At 41.5% G+C, this 24,238-nt stretch overlaps 1 protein-coding gene and 1 long non-coding RNA gene across 4 annotated transcripts; one reads left to right on the top strand and one right to left on the bottom strand.

The window, feature by feature from the left end:
• Positions 1 to 5,452: 5,452 nt before the first annotated feature.
• Positions 5,453 to 13,877, bottom strand: LOC307020806. The gene is made up of 2 exons (XR_013802985.1): positions 13,783 to 13,877; positions 5,453 to 13,349 (listed from the first exon to the last, which is right to left on the bottom strand). It is a non-coding gene; the product is annotated as an uncharacterized lncRNA (long non-coding RNA).
• An 84-nt stretch (positions 13,878 to 13,961) lies between these two features.
• On the top strand, positions 13,962 to 23,343 carry LOC307020805 (uncharacterized protein). Of its 3 annotated transcripts, XM_079652388.1 has the most exons (11): positions 14,999 to 17,900; positions 18,382 to 18,496; positions 18,679 to 18,813; positions 18,999 to 19,085; positions 19,461 to 19,568; positions 19,910 to 19,973; positions 20,239 to 20,300; positions 20,645 to 20,847; positions 21,347 to 21,506; positions 22,290 to 22,396; positions 22,638 to 23,343. In XM_079652388.1, exons 1-11 carry the CDS (start codon positions 17,814 to 17,816, stop codon positions 22,701 to 22,703), a joined length of 1,194 nt encoding a protein of 397 aa, XP_079508514.1. In that variant the 5' UTR covers positions 14,999 to 17,813; the 3' UTR covers positions 22,704 to 23,343. The 3 variants fall into 3 exon arrangements, with proteins under 3 accessions (XP_079508512.1, XP_079508513.1, XP_079508514.1); XM_079652386.1 differs by lacking the exons at positions 22,290 to 22,396; positions 22,638 to 23,343 and adding an exon at positions 13,962 to 14,000 and having other exon boundaries at positions 17,807 to 17,900; positions 21,347 to 21,763; XM_079652387.1 differs by lacking the exons at positions 22,290 to 22,396; positions 22,638 to 23,343 and having other exon boundaries at positions 14,993 to 17,639; positions 17,807 to 17,900; positions 21,347 to 21,763.
• The last annotated feature ends 895 nt before the right edge of the window (positions 23,344 to 24,238 follow it).

The following is a 24,238-nucleotide window of genomic DNA, read 5'->3' as shown; positions in this document are numbered from 1 at the left end:
CGAGGCAGCGGGGGCAGGGACCTTCTCCCCTCTATCCAACCAGCTGCCTGGGGAAGCAGATGGGCCGCCAGGCTCTCATCTAAGGGGGGCACACCGGGACACACTGAGTCCGGTTGGCCCTCTAGCCTTAGCAACCCCGTCATGCCGGCAACCAAAGCTCTCGCCCTGAGAGGTTGCCGCCACGTCGCCTCCACACACTGCCATGAGTCCGGCAGCAGGGGCGAAACAAAAGCTGACTTGTTTCCCGATCAACTCGTTTCAGTGGGGTGCGTGGCTTTCGACTCTGTCTTTTACATACATCTTTTGGTATATATATTTTTCTTAGGAACACGTTGATGCACATCCAGTACCAGTGTGTGAGGTTGTGATTACGATGGCGATATCCGGACGCGAACAGCGAGGACTACAAAAAGACAAACGAGTTGCTCGAATAAATCATTTAAACCAGCTATTGTTGCCAGACTTATTACGGAATATCGTTGTTAATGTCCAAGTCCATCTGTGTATACCTTCAGACAGCCTCCAAGTGAAGCACACGGTGTTTACTCACAGTTTAAAAGCAGCGTGGAGAAGTCTTCATCTGTGTTAAACTGTGATCCTCCCAGGGAACTGGAACCCGCCCACGTTAAAATGTGACCCGCCCAAGTTAAATTGTGTTACGATTTCTGTGGCTATCTACCAGCGATCATGTTTCATATGAAAGACTACCCACACGTGTATCCCTTATAAAAACGGTATTGTGCAGCACTCATCCAGATAAGATGTGACTGTTACCTCGTTTTGCAAAGATAGCAGCAGAAATGTCATTGGGGATATTCAGACTTTAAAATGCTGCTTGGTCATGAATGTTGGTGTCGGCAAACAACATGACGAATCCTCTATTCAAAGATAATATTCAATGTGCATCGACATGAAAATAACAAAAAAGTTCATGCTAGACTCAAACCCGAGTCCCAACAGTAAAAATCAATCATGCCCTGCGCGTTGTGAGTGCGCCATGAATCATCACGTCCTAACAAATCACCACAACTCATTTTGTTACATTAACATTGTCAACAAGTTCTAGAAAAATGCAACCCGACATCATATTGCATAAATCGCTTTGGATAAAAGCGTCAGCTAAATGCAATGTAATGTAATGTGATGTAACAGGCATCAACACAGCGACTTGATTTATAAGAAGCCAAATATACCAATGTATGTAAACGACAGAAGAAAGCGATTGAAATGTGTATTTCAGTCGAAAGCCACGCACCCCACTGAACAGCGACGTGCGCTCAGGGGAGGCAGAGGAGGCAGAGCCTCACCTGTCATACTCCAATGTAACGGAAAAACAACTAAAGAAAAACTAAATAGTAATAATAATAAAATGTCTCCACTGATCTATGATGTAAATGTGCTTTATGTATGATTCCAATCGCTTTTAAAGTCAAAATCAGCAAATTTGCCGAGCTCCGCTACAACTACGTGTAGCGATGAGAAGTAAGGCAGGGACGAACTCTGCCTCTCGTAAGCCCATAGTAATTTGCTGGAGCGCGGGCACTAATTTAACGCGGGCACTTATTTTTTGAGCGCGCTCAAGCCAGTTACTGTGGGGTGAGGTGAGGCACAGATGAGCTCTGCCTCACCTCAGAATGCGTCACCCCACAGAAACTGGCTGGAGCGTGGGCACTAAGCGCATGCCTGTTACCATCTCACTGTAGGTCACCAATGTAATGTTTGTAAATCCCTTTATTACATTTATCCTCGCCATTCATAGTCTCTAAATAACTTATTTCACGTATATATGATATTTAGGCTCGCTGGTCTCATCATACAACGGCAATGAAAAAAGCACAAGGGGAGGCAGCCATAACCTCTGCCACATTGAAGGGGGTGCACATGAGCCCACAGGTTCTTGTTGCTACTGTTATTCGACGTAGAGACGGTAGACACAAACAACAAGCTAGACTTTTCAAATGACAGGAAGATAAGGAGGACTTTTACAAAAAAGTAATAGAGATTGTTGTCCAGAAGGAGAGCATGGACTTCATCTTCAAGTCAAGGTAAGACCACAATTGTAATGAAAATGGGATCTTACTAAGAAAGAACAATCCAATATTTAGATGTTGGGTATCCTTTTGTTGAACGGTCTGTTTAAAATGAATTGAAGCATCAGACTAAAAAAGCTTTTGAAAATAGCCGAATATTTCGATTAAGGTCAAAATATAATATTTGTAAATCTGACTCTGAAAGAGTCAGTGCCTCACCAGCCATGAACCTCACCGCACGTCACTGCCACTGAAACGAGTTGATCGGGAAACAAGTTGATTGGGAAACAAGTTAATCCGGAACACCGGCTGGACCGGGCCATAAAACCCCTGACGGAGTCGGCTCACCGGTCTGGGTGGTAGCGGAGGAGGAACCGTCAAGCCTGCACGCTCCGCTGCCATGGCCATCACCAGCAGGAAATCCTGACGAACAGATCGGCGTGGTGGCCCCACGCTGCCAGAAACGCCTGACAGCGAGAAGTCCTCCTCATCTCCGTCCTCCTCGTCCATCTCCACCACCTCCACATCGCCTCGGTCCAGATCTTCCTCAGGAACGACGTATTGCCCCTGCCAGAAATGGTCCAGGCGATGCTGCCGTCGGAGCTGCGTGAGCGCCCGACAGGCACTGCAGGTCGGGGAATGTCCACCACCTTCCATGGCGTGGTCGGCCCCCAGACACTCAAAGCAGAACCGGTGTGGATCCGCGCCCGCGATCAAACCAGGGCAGGAGGGGCATGGCCGAGCTTCTAGCAATGGGGAGTCCATTTTCGTTTCCTTCTTAATCTTCGTTTCATATTAACTCTTCGGTTGTCAGGTCGTCTGAAGAGAAAAAGGATAGTGGGCGGCGGGTGTAGCACGGGAAGATAGTGTCCTCCATCAGGAAGCTGTCCTCGGGATGCAGATCTCCACTGTTGAAACACGTTGTGTCTCACAGGAGAAGAGTCCTGATGATCCTCAGTAAGAGAGACGAGGAACTCAATCTTGTGTTAAGTCTGAAGATGGATGATTTTAATTATGTTTTGTTTGTAAACTCGGGGACTGGAAAGTGTTTCGGATGCGGGGAGGAGGGGCACTTGACCAGAGCATGTCCGGAAAAAGAAAAAAAAAACAGGGGGAGGGGGAACAAAATAAAGGACCGGACTTCTCTTGCTCTTGAGTTCACAATGAAAGCTGGGGTACACTAGGAGTGTTTCTACACGGACCACTATTGCGGTAAGCATGTTGTAACTTCCGGTTGTTGTTGTCATCTCCGGGTATCCCGTGTGCCTGTTCTGTTGCTGATAGCTTGTTATCTTAACTTAATCGATCGTTTTAAAACTCTTGATCACAGCAACTGCCTGACGTTGTAATCACACGTTACTACAGCTTAAGCACTCACAAACTCTCCTTCTCTTAGCGACTGTAACTCCACAGTTGCCTACACTCTTTTCGGGTTTGCTAACGGTAGCTACTTTAGCTTGATAGCTAGCCATGGCTCTTTCCCCACCCTCGGGTGCTATTTCCTGCTCTAACTGTCTCATGTTTGGTTACTCCCCTACCTCCTTTACTGGTACCGATACATGTGTTAAATGTAGTATAGTTGTTAGGTTGGAGGCGGGAATCATAGCCATAGAAGCCCGGCTCCGCATCTTAGAAAATAACTCAGCTACAGTAAAGCCCATGTTAGCCGGTGCGGACCGGCAAAAGGTAGCTCCTCTTAGCCGTCCCCCGGCAACTCCCGAGCAGCAGGGAGAATGGGTGACTGTTCAGAAGGGGCATAACGCGAAACCCGCAGGTCCCCACCAACCCGTTCACGTATCTAACAGATATTCCCCACTCAGCGAGACACCCGCTGAGAAGCCAACTCTGGTTATTGGTAGCTCTATTATGAGACACGTGAATTTAGAGACCGAAGCGTCCACAGTCACATGCATTCCGGGGGCCAGAGCGGGCGACGTTGAGGCGCATCTTAGACTGCTGGCTAAAAATAAACGTAAATACAGTAGGATTGTTATTCACGTCGGTGGTAATGATGTTCGTTTACGCCAATCAGAATGCACCAAACTTAATGTGGCGTCGGTGTGTAGTTATGCTAAAACAATGTCGGACACCGTAATCTTCTCTGGTCCCCTCCCCAATCTGATCAATGATGACATGTATAGCCGCATGTCATCATTTCAGCGCTGGTTGTCTTGGTGGTGCCCAGCAAACAATGTGGGCTTCGTGAATAATTGGACAGCCTTCTGGGGAAAACCTGGTCTGATTAAGAGAGACGGCATTCATCGTACTTTGGAAGGTGCAAATCTCATTTCGGCAAACATTTCAGGGTTCTGTGGACTTAATCCATGACAAACTGGAGTTGAGACCAGGAGGCAGAGTCGCAGTCTTACACGCTTCTCTGCGCTCTCTCCTAGGCAGTCATCCATAGGAATCCCGACACCAATAAAATACCCAATATTAACGGTGTGTGTGTCTGCCCAAGGACAATTTAAGGTAAAACCTAATAGAGGTGTCATACATAATAACCTAATAAAAGTAAATGTAACAACTACTACAGTGCAACAAAACAGGAAGATTAAATGTGGTCTCTTAAACATAAGATCTCTAGCATCTAAAGCAATACTGGTAAATGATTTAATATCAGATTATAATATTGATATATGCTGTCTCACTGAAACTTGGTTGAGACATGAAGAATATGTCAGCATAAATGAGGCCACTCCACCCAGCCATATCAATACTCATATTGCCCGAGGCACGGGCCGAGGAGGTGGAGTTGCAGCAATCTTTGACTCAAGTTTACTTATCAATACTAAACAAAAATTAAATTATACCTCCTTTGAAAGCCTCATTTTCAGTCTTACGCATCCGACCTGGAAAACTTTGCAGCCAATCTTATTTGTTACAGTGTACCGTGCACCAGGTCCTTATTCAGAATTCTTATCAGAATTCTCTGAGTTTTTATCAGCTTTGGTACTTAAAACAGATAAAGTAATTATCGTAGGTGACTTTAATATTCATGTTGACGATGATAAAAATAGCCTTACTGTTGCATTTAACTCTATATTAGATTCTGTTGGTTTCTGTCAGAGTGTAAATAAACCAACCCACTGCTATAATCACACTCTTGACCTTGTTCTGACTTATGGTATTGAAATTGAGCAACTATTAGTCGAACCGCATAATCCTGCTTTATCCGACCATTTCTTAGTAACTTTTGAAGTACTGTTACTAGACTACAAAGCATTAGCCAAAAGCTCCTGCAGCAGAAACCTATCTGTTAGTGCTATAGCCAAATTTAAGGAAGAGATTCCACCAATACTTAACTCGATAGCATGTCTGCATGTAGGGGAGGAAACTTATACAAAATGTACACCACCCCAAATTGATCATGTTGTTGATAGTGCTACAGATGCGCTGCGAATAAAATTAGACTCTGTTGCTCCTTTGAAAAAGAAGAAAATAAAACAACATAGATTAGCTCCATGGCATAATGCCGAAACCCGCAAAATAAAGCAAAAGTCGAGACAACTTGAAAGGATATGGCGTTCCACTAAACTTGAAGAATCTCGTTTAATTTGGCATATTACTCTCAATGAATATAAGAAAGCACTGCGTAAAGCGAGAGCAGCATACTACTCTTCATTAATAGATGAGAATAAGAATAATGCAAGATTTCTTTTCAGCACTGTAGCCAGGCTGACAGAGAGCCACAGCTCGACTGAGCCTTCTATTCCCATAGCACTCAGTAGTAATGATTTTATGTGCTTTTTTAACGATAAAATTGTTACTCTTAGAAACAAAATCAATGACCTCTTGCCTTTGACCAGTATAGTGTTATCAACAGCTCCCGGAAACGTACGTTCTAATAATATTACACTAGATAGTAAACTAGAATGCTTTTCAGCCATAAACCTTGAACAATTAAATTCAATGATTCTCTCTTCTAAACCATCAACGTGTATCTTAGACCCGATTCCAACTAAGCTGTTAAAAGAAGTTTTTCCATTAATTAGCACTTCTTTATTAAATATTATGAATATGTCTTTATTATCAGGCTATGTTCCAAAATCATTCAAAGTAGCAGTGATAAAACCGCTTCTTAAAAAGCACAACCTCGATCCAGAGGTTTTAGCCAACTATAGACCTATTTCTAATCTTCCGTTCCTCTCAAAAATTCTTGAGAAAGCAGTCGCAAAACAGCTGTGTGATTACTTAAGAAACTATGATTTATTTGAAGATTTTCAATCTGGCTTTAGAACACAACATAGCACAGAGACAGCTCTGGTTAAAGTCACAAATGACATTCTAATAGCCTCTGACAAGGGACTTGTCTCTATTCTTGTCTTGCTCGATCTTAGTGCTGCATTTGATACTATCGACCATGATATCCTATTGCAAAGACTAGAGCACTTAGTTGGCATACAGGGAACTGCTTTAGGCTGGTTTAGGTCTTATCTATCTGAACGCTCTCAGTTTGTACGTGTCAACGATGAATCTTCCATGCAAACCAAAGTTAGCCATGGAGTGCCACAGGGCTCAGTGCTTGGACCTATTTTGTTCACCCTATATATGCTTCCGTTAGGCAATATTATAAGGAATCATTCTGTAAACTTTCATTGTTATGCGGATGATACTCAACTATATTTATCAATCAAGCCTGATGAAATTAATCATCTAAATAAAATTCAAGACTGCCTCAAGGACTTAAAAACGTGGATGACCTTAAATGTTTTGATGTTAAACACGACCAAAACTGAAGTTATTGTACTTGGCCCGAAGAATCTACGAAACAAATTATCTAAAGATATATTAACTATGGATGGCATTAATTTGGCCTCCAGTGAGACTGTAAGGAATCTTGGTGTTATATTTGATCAGGATTTATCCTTTAACACCCACATAAAATCCATTTCAAGGACCGCCTACTTCCATCTACGTAACATTGCAAAAATCAGGCATATCTTGCCTCAAAACGATGCAGAGAAACTAGTCCATGCATTTGTTACTTCAAGGCTGGATTATTGTAACTCCTTATTATCAGGGTGTACCAAGAAGTCAGTCAAGTTGCTTCAGTTGATTCAAAATGCTGCAGCTCGTGTACTAACCAGAGTTAGGAAAAGGGACCACATTACTCCTGTTCTGGCTGCCTTACACTGGCTCCCTATAGAACACAGGATAGAATTTAAAATTCTTCTTCTCGCCTACAAAGCCCTTAATGGGCAGGCGCCATCTTACCTTAAAGAACTCATTATACCCTATTGTCCTACTAGGGCATTGCGTTCCAAGAATGCAGGGTTGTTGGTTGTTCCTAGAGTCTCTAAAAGTACAATGGGAGCCAGAGCCTTTTCTTATCAAGCTCCACTTTTGTGGAATCAGCTTCCAGTTTGTGTTCGGACGGCAGACACCCTATCCGTTTTTAAGAGTGCGCTTAAGACCTTCCTTTTTGATAAAGCTTATAGTTAGGGCTGATTAGATTCAGCCCCTAGTTTTGCTGATATAGGCTTAGTTTGTCGGGGGACATCTTACTTCTTCCTTCTCTCTGTCTATACCTGTGTACTCTCATGTTCCGATTAACCCAGCTTCCCCAAATTTCTTTCTTTTTGGTGTCTATATACGCCGGGATCCGGAGTCATGGATGATCCTGCGGTCCTGTGTCATGGATTGCGAGTCCTGGATCTTGAGTCGTGGCTGTGGTCCTGGATCATAAGTCCTGGATGGATATCCTCGTGGATTCATCTTCTTATTATACACACATGCATTTCAAAACATTTGGACTACCTATGTTGCAAATGTATTATCTTTTCAATTTACACACGGCATCTATTGCACGTCTGTCCGTCCTGGGAGAGGGATCCCTCCTCTGTTGCTCTCCCTGAGGTTTCTCCCATTTTTCCCTTTAAACTGTGGGGTTTTCTCTGGAAGTTTTTCCTTGTACGATGTGAGGGTCTAAGGACAGAGGGTGTCGTATTGTCATACTGATATTCTGTACAAACTGTGAAGTCCACTGAGACAAATGTAACATTTGTGATATTGGGCTATATAAATAAACATTGATTGATTGATTGATTGAGAAAACTCCAGAAAAGACTCGAGACAACAGCAGCGGAGAACTCCACTGAGGGCCCCAAAAAGACTCCGATGCAGGCTGAGGGTTCCTCAAAGCCTCTGAAGCAGGCTGAGAGTCCCCCAAATCCCCCGAAGCAGGCTGAGGGCCTCCCAAAGCTCCCGAAGCAGGCTGAGAGTCCCTCAAAGCCCTCAAACCACACTGACAAAAAAGGCTGTTGGATTCACATGATTTTAACATGGACATCGGTTGCACATATTAAAAACATGTGTACTCAAAACTATTCCATTATGTTAAAGACACACAACTATATTATGTCAAATAAACATGAAATTGTTATGTTAATGTGAATATTTCCTTTAATATTAGGTATAATCATTTACCCTATGTTTAACCAACATTACTTTTTATGTTCATTTTAGGCTTTTAATATACTCAGTATATTTCATTTGTACCTGTTAAAGCCACATTAATGTTTTGTTTAAACTACATGCTATATTTTTCTGTTTAATCTACCTAGTGCTCAAGGGGTACATACGATTATTTATTGCATGTGAATAGAGGTATGTTGTACATTCTTCAACAGGATGCATCCTAATCTCTTATATCTACAGCATTTATCATAACATTTTAAAACAAATAGTCAATAAAGGCAAACACATTTCTTTGAACAACATTCATGTATTTTTCTCAAAAGATAAAACAATATTAACAACCACCACACATCCAGATGAGCTTTTGGTTTCTCCATCATGCAGCCCCAGGAGAATTACCAAATACATTGAAAATAAAGAAATAGAAGAAATAGAAAATGTTTGTGATCCATGTACATTATTGTGTTAGAACACAGCAAGGAAGCTTAAAGGAAACTATTATCCCGACCAAAATAAAGGTTTATTGTGCCAAACGGCAAAGAAAGGCTTATTTTTGTAACTCATTCATAGTAAACAATTAACAGAAAATGTCAACGCCTAGCCAAAAAAGGAAATGTTCTTGCAAATCCATTATTTAAATAGTAACCTGCTAATATGAAAGGGCGCTTTAATGCAAAAAAGCAATGGCATTGCTTTGGAAAAATACATGAACGTATAATAATGGCCTGGTTTCTCACCACATATGCACTAAAGAAAGTATTACAAATAAAAACAAGAACTGACATTTTGAAGTAGCGCAATTAGTACATTCTGAAACACATGAAAAGTGGTACATTCTGAAAACATATGACCCCAGGAAAAACACACATTTCTGAAACATGCAAATCAAGCAAAAAACATGAGCAAAGGAAGTGCAAGACAGTTGTATCGATGAAAGCCCAGTATGAATGCTGTAAAAGTGCACAATGGTCCATGGCAACAGCTCACTCAAATAGTTTGTTTTTAAACGCTTGGGCTTTCTTGGAAAGCATGTTGCCGTCTAGCTCCATTAACATTTGCTGGAGCACTTCGAACGTGCACTTCAGTTTAGGGGGGTGGTTCAGGTTCATTGCAAACATTAATCCAAACAGCATGGTAGCAGCTAATGCAATGTTGTCCACATCAGTTAGTACCTGTTGGCCTTCCAGGACAATCTGTCCTCTGGTCTCATCTGTCCTCTGGTCTCATGGTGGAATTGTGTTTGACAACATAAAGTCCCACTGTAATCCCCTGAATGGACCGCAGAATGACGTCTTCATCTTCTGCCTGCAGCGTGCACAGTCACATAAGGAACAGAGTGAGATCTAACAAATCAATACATATATATACCCATTACTAAGTCCCTGTGTTTAACAAGTACATTTTGTAAGATGTCTGTACTTTTAAGCCTCCTTGTTATCTGATATACTCATGTCTGTCCCGATAAAAGATCTTTCATTTCCTGTATCCGTTTTAAATTAAAAGCCCTCTAGCTTTTCAGTATAGTCTGGCTATTAAACAAAAAACAGGGATGTTCACATACTTTAGGCTATATACTATGTGGTGTTTCCAGTGCTTGAATTGGGCCGGTACTCACCGGTACGCAGTACCGGCACTTCTGATTTTTACCCATGTGGTACCGGCACTTCTTACTGAGTACCGGCAAGGTGCCGGTACTCAGTAAAATGCCAGTACTCAGCCGCCGGCAATATACGTATATATTGTAAACACAACGCAGCGCAAATTTGGGTCTGACTCTGCCTCACAGAGGGTGACTGGCTGTCTACATGACGTGGCCTGCCGACATTGCCACTTTCATACAGATCATACTAATGCCCTCGATTGGTCTCTGTGTGTCATTCAAGCTCGGGAGGGTGTGTGTTGGTGTATGTGTGGCGCGAGCGAGCGAGAAAGCGCGCGCACCGGTTACGTGTATTGTTGTTAACATCTGGTGCTAGCTAGCTGCGCTAACGGATATAATGAGCTGTTTCAACAACAAGGTGGAGGGAGAGTCCTTTGCTGTCAGACTGAGAGGCTGAAAACTACAGCTCTGGTGAGGTAAATTACTCTCTGAGTCTTTAGATAGTTAACTTAGTTTAAGTTATCTCAGTGGGTCTCTGGCAGACCTGTCTGCTGCATTCGACACGGTGAACCATCGGATCCTCCTTCGCACTGTCCAAGAACTTGGAGTTTCAGGCACTGCACTTTCCCTCCTCACCTCATACCTCAACGACCGCACCTACAGGGTTACTTGGAGAGGGTCCGAGTCCGATCCTTGTCAATTAACTACAGGGGTCCCTCAGGGCTCGGTTCTTGGTCCCCTCCTCTTCTCCCTGTACACAAACTCGCTCGGGTCTGTCATTAGCCCGCATGGTTTTTCATACCACTGCTACGCTGACGACACCCAACTAATTCTGTCCTTTCCCCGCTCAGAGACCCAGGTCGTCGCACGCAGACCCCCCTATAGGATTTGAGGCCCGGCCCCACTGTTCCCAAATAGATTTGCAATTTTTTTTAAATAGTAACCCATCTCCATATGTTTCTTTTTGGGTAGTAGATTTAAACTAGAGGGCTATCACTTTGTGCAGTAACGCTATTGACAAATAAATCCAGCAAAATGGCACAAAAAACTGGTAGTGGCCTCAGGGACGAGGAGTCATTTAACCAGCCAGTAGGAATCAAGCTTTACTTTCTTTTATATCCATAAAGAAAAAGTAAATCTGTTTACAGTTGTTTCATTATGGATGTTGAGAGGTATCCATATATCTCTTCATTTTGCTCTCAAAGTGCACCAGATTGATGCATCTAACTTCAATATTTAAAAAAAAATGTTCCCGGGGGAGCATGCCCCCGGACCCCCCCCCCAGCTAACACGCCACGTTGCCACCACGTGGCCTAAAAGTGGTAGTTTGGTGGCACTGTGCACAACGTGGTAGCCACGTGGCCCCAACGTTGTGGTTCACCACAAGCACCCGTCTAAGTGTGCACAACGTGGTAGCCACGTGGCCCCAACGTTGTGGTTCACCACAAGCACCCGTCTAAAAATACTGATTTGTTTAATGTTATAGATTTATTTATTTATTTCCTTTTTGTCAGAATATGAGTTTGAAGGATAGTAATTTGTGCAAAAAATATTACTTCGGTGGTTTTACAAAGAAAATACCACGTTGTGGCCACGTTGAAATATAACGTATAAATACCACGTTGTGGCCACGTTGAAATATAACGTTTTCCTTTCCATGCAAGTGGGTGCACATACATATGATTTGTATGCAAATAGATGTAGTCTACTCTATTATGTAGTTGAATATTGTTCGTCCATTTGTTGCTGTTGATGTTTATAACTGTATATGCTCTCACCAGCCTAAGAATTCAACCAATCACGGCAAATTTCGTTCGCGCCTTTTCTCAGTGTTCTGGATTTACCACTTCACATCCTGGTCGATCCATACGCATACAAATTATATAGTCCCTCAAATATCCATCTATTCTCCCAGAAGATGGGATGTATTTTGCAAAACAGACAGTTATTCGATCGTTTTTCCCAGTTCGACACCCTTTCCTGTCCCTCGATGCCCCCACTAGCGCTGGTTAAAATTAATGCCATTCAGCGACCTACAAACGGTTAAACGGATCTGCGAAAACGAGGACACGCTGTCAATCTCTGGAACGTTAGGCCCAGCGCCGTATAGACTGAGAGTTATGTCATCTCCGTTCACTCCAATGGACCACTTTTTTACAGCAATGGCGGATCGTGGAGCCTCTCAATCGTTCCCCGGAAGTTAGCGCCAAGGCTAGCAGAGCTGTAGAGTTGCAGCATAATAGACCGTTCGTGACGGACTTTTAAAGGTAAGAAGAAGCTTAAAGATTTATATTGCGGATATTATCAGTACATCTGATTCAAATTAACATGTGTATTAAAGGATGTCAGTGGATTATCCCTAAATTAGTGGATTTAGGGAACGTTTACAGATAACAGATTAAGCTATACCATACCATAGTACCATACACTATACCATAGTGGTTGAATACACAGTATTAGGAAACACTTTATACTTACTGGACATGTTATACTCATTATATACTGTATATAAAATATGACCAAGAATGTGAGACAACTTTATAGAAATTCATATCACATCTGTTACTGATGCCATTTGTCATACTTTGTTAAACTCACAAATAATAAAGTTCCATAACTTCAGTTGGGAACAAAGACCACACCTTATCTCCCCAAGGCAATTTCCCATCCAATAGGTGTGCTATATAGGTGTGTATAACCCTTTCTCCTGTCTGTTACTCCCTCTTTCAGCACAAGAACCAGAGGGGGATTCAATGGAGCCTGAATACCTGCACTGAAACCCTCACCCTGCACCCTGAGTCTCAACTCTCAGTGTTTTTCAAGCCTTTCCCTGTTTTTTTGTATTAAACAAAACATTAAGCTTTCCCAAGTGTGTGGTTTTCGTTTTGTGAAAAAGTGCAAATGCAGTGTTTGTATACAATAACCTAACCTCACATATTTTTTTGCTGTTGGTCATGAAATTGCTCCTGCTGACTTGTGCCAGCCATTTTTTCCTCCGCTCTGTGTCAGTGGGGAAGCCGTACATTCGTACTCCTTTCTCAGAGCGATTTGAGCATCCCCAGGCAGCACAGCAAACCATGGTGGCGACTAGGAGGCAGCACAGCAAACCAGGACAACACGGAGGAAAAGGCACAGACAAACTGCATGATATGCTATTCAATGTTTATTGAATTCCATGTATTTGCAATGGATGTTCCTAAAACAACACATTTAACATCATCATCATCATCATGCTGCTGCTGCTGCTGCTGCTGCTGCTGCTAGTCCTTTGATAGTCACCTGTCGGTCTCCTGTCCTTTCTGAAAGCCATAAAGATGACATTAGTCATTTAGATAACTTGTGTCCTCAATTACCATGGGATTACTGAAACTACCATGAATTTAAGAAAATGGTAGAAATTAATCTAATCTGAATTTTGAAGCATTCCTTTAGATCCCCTCCCTCTAAATATATCAATAAACATTAGAAAGTGATGCTCCTGACTACTATACAAGTTTAAGAAGATAATATTGGTTTGAAAGAATTCAAAGCTATAAATAAACAGCAACAGGCTCTTTAACCAAGGCACTGTTAGCCTAACATGTAAACTAGTTGTTCACACTAATCCTAATATTATCACTTAATATTAGCAAATTCTATTTTATTTTTTAAAACATATTGATGTAAATACATACACATATCGATTTGTTGTATAAATATTGCAAATCAAAACCTTTATTCACTAATAATTACCAAAAGTCGAAGTTCTATCTCCTGTTATCAATGCATTCACATTGCCCGCCATGAACTTCCGGTGAACGATTCTCGTCTGCATGAACCACGTGACGATAACCGTTTTTGGACTTCCGCTGTCGTAACTCTTCTATCTATACGGCTATCTATACGGCGCTGGTTAGGCCTAAACCTCGTTTTTTTTATTCAAGTCAAGAACTTTCAATATATACTTGCAGGTAAGGAAGCCATCCTTTTTTAAAGTTTTGTAATTCGGGTCATGAACATATGGGGGAGTGTTCTATGCACAGCTCTCAGCATATTTTACACTTTTTCTGCCGAAATTAAGCAGGTGCCTTGTGGCCTCATGTGTGGCCTAATCTCGGACTCGGCCTCCATGTTGTTTTTCTCAGCAGGGCCGCTGGGCTGTGTGAACAAAGCTTACATTAAATCCGTGGGAGATCTATATCTGGTTGAGTTATGTCCCGACTTTTCAATAGATAGCGACTACCCAGTTAATAGACGAACGTACTCTATGGGAATGTAAAGGAATTTACGACAGGCTGACCATGGGCAAGCCTAATAGAGCTAGCCACGCGCGCCCACGCTGCGCCCAGCCCTCGTAACCGCCATTATCAGATTATAGTAGTTTTACAACCACTCGAGAGTCAACAGTGATCATACAGTTAGTTAGTTCCAAGAGGCTGCAGCAAAGTTGGCAGCGAGCCAGCAAAGTTACCGCGTCGCGCCAATGTCTGTAGACTAGTTGTGGCGGGCGGGAGGAGGAGAGGGAGAGTGTGGACGTAGATCGGTAAGGCAGGCATGTATCTGTAGTTGTGGCGGGCGGGAGGAGGAGGAGGAGGAGGGGGGGGGGGGGGGGGGCTGGACATAGAGTGGTACTGTTTTGGTGGCAGGGGCGGGGGGGCGGGCACCAGGAGTAGGGCGACCAGTGCTGTGCTTCGTTGGCAGTCTCGTAGTGTTGGGCCATAGTAATAGTATATGCATGCATACGTGGACACAGCTTGACTGTGGACACAGCTTGACTGTATGTGATTTCGGCGACCAATAGGGGGGGGGGGGGGGGGGCAACCACAAGTTTAATAGGGACATCCTGGTCTGAAATTACACAGTCTAGGACAACACATATGGGGGGGGGGGGGGGGCATGCGCCCCTTGCTGCAATGCACCCCCCGCCCCCTTTGGATCCGTCGCTGGCTCTTTATTGTAGATTAATAATAGAGCATGAAGTTGGCTAAGAAAGACCTAAACACAGGTACACACTGTGTTTAGGTCCTTCAATGCTAGAAGTTGGTATTTAAGGTTATAGAACTTTAGAAGGGTAATTTAGATGACAATGTGAAGTTGAACACTGCAGATTTTTAGTGAATTTCCATCAAGAAAGCTAGAGGATGCTAAATTATGGCTGCTATATATATATATTTTTTTTTTATGTAGTCTAGATCTATGCAAAATTCAACTTTTCAGAGTAACAGACTCTTTATGTTTTTGAATGGACATTGGTTGATAGTTTTCAGCCAGTTGAAATTATGTTTTTATGATTATCTTTTGCCCTGAATTTATTTAAGTTGATTAAGTTGGAAAAAGTAACATCCTGAAGTAATCAATAGTCTTCCATCAGCATTTGCAACTAAACCTTGTACAAATTGCAATGGGGCAAAAAGTAGTAATATTTGTTGATCGCTCATATTCTTAACTTAAAAGAAATGAGGAACATACAATCTTACCGTGCAGGCAGTGGTGCATGGCAGTAGTGTATCCAGGGGGCTTGCCCCCCCCCCCCTATTTTCAATTCCTGGATCCACCCCTGCATGGGCATGTTTTTTTATTTTAATTTGATCATATTCATGCGCAATCTTGTTTTGCAGCAAAATGGATGAGAAGAGGCGGCGTCGTACACAATACAATAGAAAGTGTGTTTCAGCCCAAAGATCGGCATCACGTATGAATAAAAAGGTCCAGACAAGACACAGTGACAGTGATGGTGACATTACTGACTTTGTGTTAGATGTTGCATGCAATTCAGATGAGGCAGCTGATGTTCCAATGAACGAACATGTTACTTTGGAAAGCGAGTCTGTGGAAGAAGAAAATGGACAAAATGCTGATGCTGAGAGCGATGATGATGGGTCAATGTGGGACTTCATTGACGCAAATCCAGTCATCCTTTCATCTGAATCAGAAGAAGAAGAACAACATGTACCGGTAGCTGAATACTTAGTGCCATGGGTCAATGCACACCAAATAAAACATATGGCAGTAGATGACCTACTCAAAGTGTTCAAGAAGATTGGACATAAGAATCTGCCATCAACAGCTCGTACGTTATTAAAAACAGACAAGAAGGTGACAACTGAAGAAAAATCGGGCATGAGTTATGTATATTTGGGACTTGAAGATTCCTTGGTGAAGACCTTGGACAAGTACCCCCAGGAAATACTGCACAATACAGACAGCATTGAAATTTCTTTCAATATCGATGGTCTCCCTCTTTTCCGCAGCTCAAATACATGTGTGTGGCCAGTCTTGTGTGCAATAATGATGGAACCAGTCACTGTCTTCCCTGTTGCCATAACATGTGGCAATTCAAAACCAAGCAATTTAGATTTCTTACTTGACACAATAACAGAATTGAATCACATCTTGCAACATGGCATTCAGTACAAGGACAATGCAATTCAAGTGATACTGAAGTGCATCGTTTGCGATGCTCCTGCAAAAGCAATGGTGCGGGCTACAAAACAGTATTCTGGATACTACGGTTGTGAAAAATGTACGCAGAGAGGTGTTTGGTATGGCAGGCTGACATACCAAGACATTGACAACATTGTGCTAAGAACAAACCAGTCATTCAGGGATCAGTCTCAAGAAGAACACCATAAAGGAGTTTCCCCTTTCACTATTCTTCAAGTGGATGCTGTGAATGTATTTTCAATGGATTATATGCACCAGGCCTGTCTTGGGGTCACACGAAGGCTAATTCTTCTGTGGGTCAGAGGCAAAAAGGAAATGAGGCTCCCTGCGACACACATAGAAGAAATCAGTGAAAAACTTCTGGACCTTCGGAGGTGTATTCCAAATAGTTTTGCGCGGAAACCCAGAGGCCTTGGAGATATTGAAAGATGGAAAGCTACTGAGTACCGTCAATTTTTGCTGTATACAGGAAAGCTGGTGCTCAAAGGCATTCTTAGGAATTACCTTTATGATCATTTCATGGCCATATCTGTTGCTATGTGCATTCTTGTTTCACCAACTCTTGTGCAAATTCATAAGGAGTATGCTCACAACCTTTTAGTCTACTTTGTACGGAGGGGTCGTGAACTCTATGGCAAGGAGTTCCTTGTGTACAACGTGCATGTCATGCTCCACATATCCGCTGATGCTGAGCGGTTTGGAAGCCTGGACAGCTGTGCGGCCTTCCCATTTGAAAACTACCTCCATAAGATGAAGAGAATGGTCCGTTCTGGGAAGAATGCCCTGGCACAGATTGTGAAAAGGATTCACGAGTTGGAAAACGCTCCATGCACAACATGTTTGACAAGGGCAGAAAGCACCATGCAACTACAGAAGCCGAACAATGCATTTATTTTGGATGGTCCATCTTGTTGTGAGGCGGTGGCTTTATCAAATGAGAAAGATGAAGAGGGAAATAAGAAAGTGTTGTGCAGGGTGTACAACAGAACTGAATCTGTCTTCATGGAGCCCTGCGATTCCCAGATTATTGGAGTATATTGCATCCACTTGAACGACAGCTGCATGAAGCTCCTGACAAGAAAAAGCCTCCACACTAAAGCCATCATGGTTGAGAAAGGGAATGGCAGAAAGGCGGTGTTTCTTACCATTCTGCATGGATTATAATAGTTAAGTGCATTATTTCATTTCAATAAGCACCACTGCTACAAAGTTTGCAAGTATTTAGTTGTTCTGCATGGGTTATAGTTTATCCAAAGTATACCACAGATGATGTAGCAATTAAATATATGATAGTAAGCTTAGTGATAAACAGCTTTTGTGTCTTGGTCTTCAGGTAAAAGATGTCGGGCGAATTTGTTGTAGTAGAGTTTGTGGACGAGATGGCTGTTGAAGTCGTCCACAAGTCATGGATACAGTCAACAAGAGATGTAAGTAAATACATGCATGTACTTGGAACATTGTCAAATATATGGGTTTGCAGCCGTTTGATAAAAAATGGAACTTAAAGCGTTTCACATATGTGGTTGGTTGGGGCGGTGGTGTCTAGGGGGCTTTTCTTCCCCCTTTAGAGGAATTTTGGCCCTTTTTCCCACTGGTGGACGCACTTTTCCACTCCCTCCACACTCAGTGGAGGTGTACTAGTCAGGAGTCAAGGGGGGGGGGGGGGGGGGGGGGTGTTAGTGACATTTCGGTGACTGCGCCTTAAGCTTTTATCATCTTTACTATCTACAGGCCTCGTGAGACCACCCCTTGGGCCAAAAAAGTGGTCTCTTAAGAGAGGTCACTTCTCATAAGAGTTTCAATAACATGGGATGTATAGCCCTTGATCTCAATACAGGACCACTGTATATCACTACGCAATTCATTAAAACATTTAAACTACATTCAGTCGCTGTTGTTATATTTCAGCGTCTGTGTTGCTATTGGCCAGCAAGGGGTGGAGCCTCTTCAAAAGCCAGGAGAGGGGAGCTGCCTGACAAAGAGAAATGGAAGCTTTATGAAGTTAGGATATTTTCATTTGGAGGTAGGAAGCATTTAATATTTACAGTTTGAAATGTTAGATTAAGTACATAATTCATGCTAGTTTTGTGTACTAAGCGGGAACTGTAATAAATTGAAGTGAAAAAAGGAAACAGAATGACGTTAATTTTATTACCTTGTCAGTATATCAGGTCTCTTAATATAACATATTGTTTCCAACTTCAGACACCTATGAGAAGGCTCAAGAAAGGGCGAGAAAGGCTGAGGATACCTCCAATGTAGAGACTGACACAGAAGAATGTCGACGGAAAACTAAGAAGCCTGCAAAGTTTCAGGTTTCAGAAACTGAAGATGCTGATGGTAAATACAGAGAATTGGGCATAAGAGTATATTTAAATATGTGACGACATATATGGCTTCATAATTGCCACAAATTAATAGAAAAACAGTTCAACGGAATAAGAAATATTAACCCTTTCAGTTTTCTTTATTAAATGTGGTGCTTCACTTCACCTGTTAATCTTTATTAAATAATGTTAATACAGACGAAGAAGGGGAGATACTGGAGGCAAGTGACAGTGTCCCTGCTCTAGTTCTGGCCGAGCTACCAACACCTCCTCAACGGACAAATGGTAAATGAGGTTGGCACAAGGATCAAGTAGAGCTATATCCTCAACTGTTAATTTCAATTATTTTAGTTTCAACATGAAGCTTGAGTCACAAAAGGAAAAAAACAGCATTTGCTTGTATGCTAATTTTATTCCCAGGAGGTCCAACCTTTTCTTAAACACAGTATCTAACTGGCTAACTATGGGCTATTTTGACATATAGAACAATGATTACTTTTTGGTACAGACATTTATGCAGTACCAGGTAGATCAGTACCGGTAAATTGATATTTTGGCAGTATCTTCTTGCAGTGAAAATAAAGTATTGCTTTCATGTCCTAATGAAAAATGCATTAATAATGTTTTATCGATAACCGCACTCATTAAATTCTGTTTAAGGCTGTTCTGCACCGAGAGCGATATCACCAAGTACCAGTACCCCTTCCAGGTCTATTTCTGGGCATAGAATTCAGTCTCCTGTGTGTCCTAACAGTGACACAAGATCAGGTATTTAGGACTATTGACATTGTGCATTTGTCTTCATATTTAAAAAAAAAAACTGTTTCGAGTAATGATATACATTGGTCCTCTTGAGAGACCACCCCATCTGCCAAGCCAAACCGATCTGTCATAAAGGGTGGTCTCTCATAAGAGGTTCAATAGCATGGGATGTGTAGCCATTGGTGCATGCTGTAGTGGTCTCCCAAGAGAGGTGGTCTTAAAATGAGGTCACTCAAAAGGGGCACCACTGTTTTCACTTTGCTCCATTTAGCCTTTCACTTTATATTAATTTAAATATTCTGATACAGACATTTATAAATTAATGACATTACTATCTCTGTATACAGTGATGACTTCAAGTGCACGACTGTCTGAGGATCATCGTGGAGGAAAGCAACCCTTCCATACCAGGTAAGGAATCTGAGGCTTTGTAGTTTTACCCAAGTATTTACTGAGAGTAGTACGTACATGTATATCTCATTGCTCACCATGATTGGTCTAGGCCATTCATTGGTACAGTCACCCTGTGCTAAAGCATTTAGACTAGTACATGTAGTACATTAGACCAATCTGATATTAAGCTGTAGCGAATCTCTGTTACTACTCATGCCATGTAACTATGGCTTACTGTTGGCATGTACTGCAGTGAAGTAATAATTTCATGTTATGTTTTCAGCACCCCCACAACACCCAGAGCTTCTACATCTGCTGCAATAAATCATGAAAGTGAGCCAACAGGTAACAAAGCCTAATGTAACAGTTTTACTTCAAGAATATTTTTCAAAATTGTGATCCAGAAAATATTCAATTTTGATTTCTTCATTCTAAACATTGTGTTCTTTTGAGACAAATTGATTGATGATTATGGCATCCTTTTCGCATTTTTTTCTCATTCCATTTACGTTTAGCTTGGGATCTAGCACTTGCCGTTGCTTGAAATATGTGTTTAACTTCAACGCAACATGAAATGTAATGAATCATTTGTCGCAATTGCCTTAATGCATTATACATGTATGTGGGTGAATAGATGCAAATTCTAAGCATAGTATTTAAAAATGTGGAATTGTGTTATCTTGCTACAGGATTCCAGAGCAGGATGCTGATGCGTATGCAAAACCTTGAAGAGTCACAGGGGGAAATCCTTAGAATGCTGCGCTTCTTGACAAGTGCCAGCAGAGCAGCAGGAGAGGAGTTGGACGATGTACTACCAGACCCTGTCAGCAGTACTGAGGAGCTGGATAGGCTTTGTGAGAGGCTTACAGATAAGGCCTTCAAGAGACAATTGGTATGTTCCATTGTGAAAGAAAAACTTATTTTGTTAAGAATCGCTTACATTTTATGAAGAAGTAACTCCATCTTCCAAAGAGACAGATAGGCAGACACCAAGACAGATAGGCAGGCAGGCAGGCACACATACAGACAGGTATACAGACAGATAGGCAGACAGACAGGCAGGCACACAGACAGCTAAACAGGCAGGCAGACGGACAGTCAGGCAGACAGGCACCTAAGCAGGCAGCAGGCAGGCAGGCATAGATAGATAGATAGATAGATAGATAGATAGATAGATAGATAGATAGATAGATAGATAGATAGATAGATAGATAGATAGATAGATAGATAGATAGATAGATAGACAGACATAATTGGGACCACTGAATTATTTCAAAACTGTAGTAGTTATATTCAATGCTGCCTTTGTTATATATATCTGACAATTTAGCATTTTCACTTGGATGTACTCAAGGGTTTTTTACTAAGAAAACTAATTATCTACATTGCAGACATGCTATATGACTTCCTTGGGTGGCCACAACATCGGAGACACCATCCGGAGGATGCTCTCCAAGTTGGGAACCAATGCCTTATGGTCAACGTATAGGCTCAAGGGAAAGAAGGGCAAGAACGCGTTGATTGACCTGTCGGTCACCAAGGTCCTCATCAGTAAGTGTTTAAGTCATAAATGGCATGCAATTGCTTCTTCAGTATTTTATGAAGCTCGCCTGATGCACTCCAGAGATACTCAATATAACATGTTGATTATCATTTATTATAACCGAAACGACCATTTTGGGGATGTTATGTTTCATGTGCATGAGTGGGTACGTGTCTGGGTCTGCATCTTCGTTAGTGGATCTTTCAAAAACTATGTGACATTCTAATTTACTTATTTGTATGAGTATTGGTCATCCATGGCCCAAGAACCCTCATGATTGTGGTGCTGATTCTATTTTTATATCTTTATTGTTGTGGCCATCTTGGATTTTCTTAATTTTTCTCCGGGGTTTGGCCATACTACCGCGTACATTTTTCAGCTGTTCATGGGGGGTAATCATCTCGGTTAGCGATAATGGTCCCAGGTGGGTGATAATGGGGGATATTGATCCTACATCGGCGCTAATGGGGATATTGGTCCCAAGTGCGAGATACTGGTCCCCAGTGGGTGATCATGATAATGAGGGAAATGGTTCAGCAAGAAACCCATTTGTCTGGCCATCTTGAATATTTGGTGCCAGTAAAGATTTGAGGGATGTATCCTGTGTTCGTCTGTGAATACCATTCTAATTACAAATATTAAAATATAAAACTGCCTTAGGATTATTTAGATAAGATTTGTGAGGAATAGTTGTTTTAGTGTTAATTCTTTCACCTGTACATATACTTGTTACTCTTCCTTTCTTCCGTGCATTGCTTGGGGTTAGCAGTTTTGTGCTACTTTTCCTACAGGAGCATGCTTGAAAAACCATCCTAAAGCCAAGGCTTCCGAGGTGGAGGAGCAACTGTCCGAAAATCTCAAATATGCACCGAAGAAAAAAGGAGGGCCAAAATACAAGGTGATAGTGGATTCTAGTGACTTACTTAAATATTTGGTCCATCTCTCCAAATGTCTGTCAATAAAGCATTTACATATCACATACATTTACCACTTTGACATATAGTATGTGTCATCAGTACTTAAATCTTTGCATTCTCACAAAGTTAGTTATCATTATCACTACTCATCAATTAGGAACAATTAAGGATTTTATTTTCTAATATACCATGTATTCCCTAATGTGCGTTCTTGCTTTTTAGGAACCTGCTGCAAAGAGAAGGAAGAGCGTCGCATCTGCAGTCGATACAGATACAGATTCAGATTAACATTTCACATATTATGCCTGGTCATTGGTGCACGGACGTTTCGGCCAACGGACGTTTTGGCCAGGTATATTTGTCGGGGCGGACGTTTCGGCCAGCTTGTACAAAAAATATAATAACTGAATAAATAAATATTTTATTTCATTTAAATTCACCTACGTAGTAGATACATGTTACTGCCATTCATATATATAATAACTGAATAAATACATATAGCGCCACCAACGTAAATGTTCATTTAGTCTACAAGGTCTCGGTTCGAAAGCCACAAATGTTCAGCTGGCCAGCTATTATTGTATTACCTTGGACAATGTTTTATCTATTGTTAGGTTATTTCCTTGAGGTACTTAGAAAGTAGTTTAGGTAAACCTGTTATGCCTTCATATAAAGAGATTGCAATTGATATAATTTATATCCCTCTTTGTGTTACTACATTTGACCATGGCTTCATTATGTTCTTTTGTTCAGGAACATACAAATTAAACTGGTTACTTATACACCTTAAGTTTGTAGAGAATATTTACATTTCCATAATTGTAGAAATATGATAAAAAATATTATTCTACTGTCTACATGTCCTAAAATTAATTATGGGTTTATGGAATTTCTTATTGATATATATCTATCTGTCAATTTGAATCGTGTCATGATGTATTATGCATTTGAACCATTGAAATGCAAATAAAATTGTCTAAGAAGTGTATTATTAAAATTTGAGTTGTGTTGATTACTTTGACATAATTAAAGCTAATGGAAAGAAAATATAATTGCAAATAGAAAGTGGTCTAAAGGTGGTGTGAACGTTACATTTCAACGTTACATTTCAATGTGGTGACCACGTTATTTCAACCATACAAAATCACGTGGCCTCCACGTAAATTGCCACGTTGTCACAACAACAGCATCACGTGGCTGTAACGTGGCAGCCACGTGCAATTGTTTAGACTAGAGGGTGTCAGGTCCACTCCCCACTTATAAAAATAGCACTTTACCACTGCACCCCCTCTAATCTCAGATGCACCCTGAGTCATTTTGTTTAAGTACAGTGAGCCTTTCTAAAATATACAGTAAAGAGACAAACCCACCAGCATTATAGGATATACTATGACTTTGTTCCAAATACTTGTTGCTGATTTAGAGTACTGGCACCTTTTTTATTCCAATTCAAGCACTGGGTGTTTCAATAAATACATATTTTAAAGCCCAACAAAAAAATCAAAAGGTCAAATATTACTTCTACTGACCACAAACTCTCTCATTGAGGTACACACACAGCCCCTTGAGAAGACAATCCCGGCCTAAATCGACATCATCAACCTAAGTGAAGGGGAATAAGAAAAATAAATAATCTGTTTTGCCCAATGAAATGTGCACACTATTGACTCGATGTATAATGTCCTTAAAATGAATTGTTACTTGAGTCATGTTTGACATAATACAGTTCAGACGCTGGTCTATCTGTCCTCCTCTCTTCTCAAAAACCTTCAGAAGTTTGTCAGATACAGATGTAGCACTTCATTTCAGACTCCAGCGTACAG

This window comes from Notothenia rossii (assembly GCF_949606895.1).
Source record: "Notothenia rossii genome assembly, chromosome: 9".
NCBI lineage: Eukaryota > Metazoa > Chordata > Actinopteri > Perciformes > Nototheniidae > Notothenia > Notothenia rossii.
The sequence above is the reverse complement of the archived record's forward strand: the minus strand, read 5'-3'. Positions and strand labels throughout refer to the sequence as shown.

Coding starts and splice junctions, on each gene's coding strand:
- LOC307020805 (XM_079652386.1), top strand. CDS start 17,814: ATGTCGGGCGAATTTGTTGTAGTAGAGTTTGTGGACGAGATGGCTGTT. Junction 19,086..19,460: donor ACCTCCTCAACGGACAAATG/GTAAATGAGGTT, acceptor ATTCTGTTTAAG/GCTGTTCTGCACCGAGAGCG. Junction 19,974..20,238: donor AAGCAACCCTTCCATACCAG/GTAAGGAATCTG, acceptor TTATGTTTTCAG/CACCCCCACAACACCCAGAG.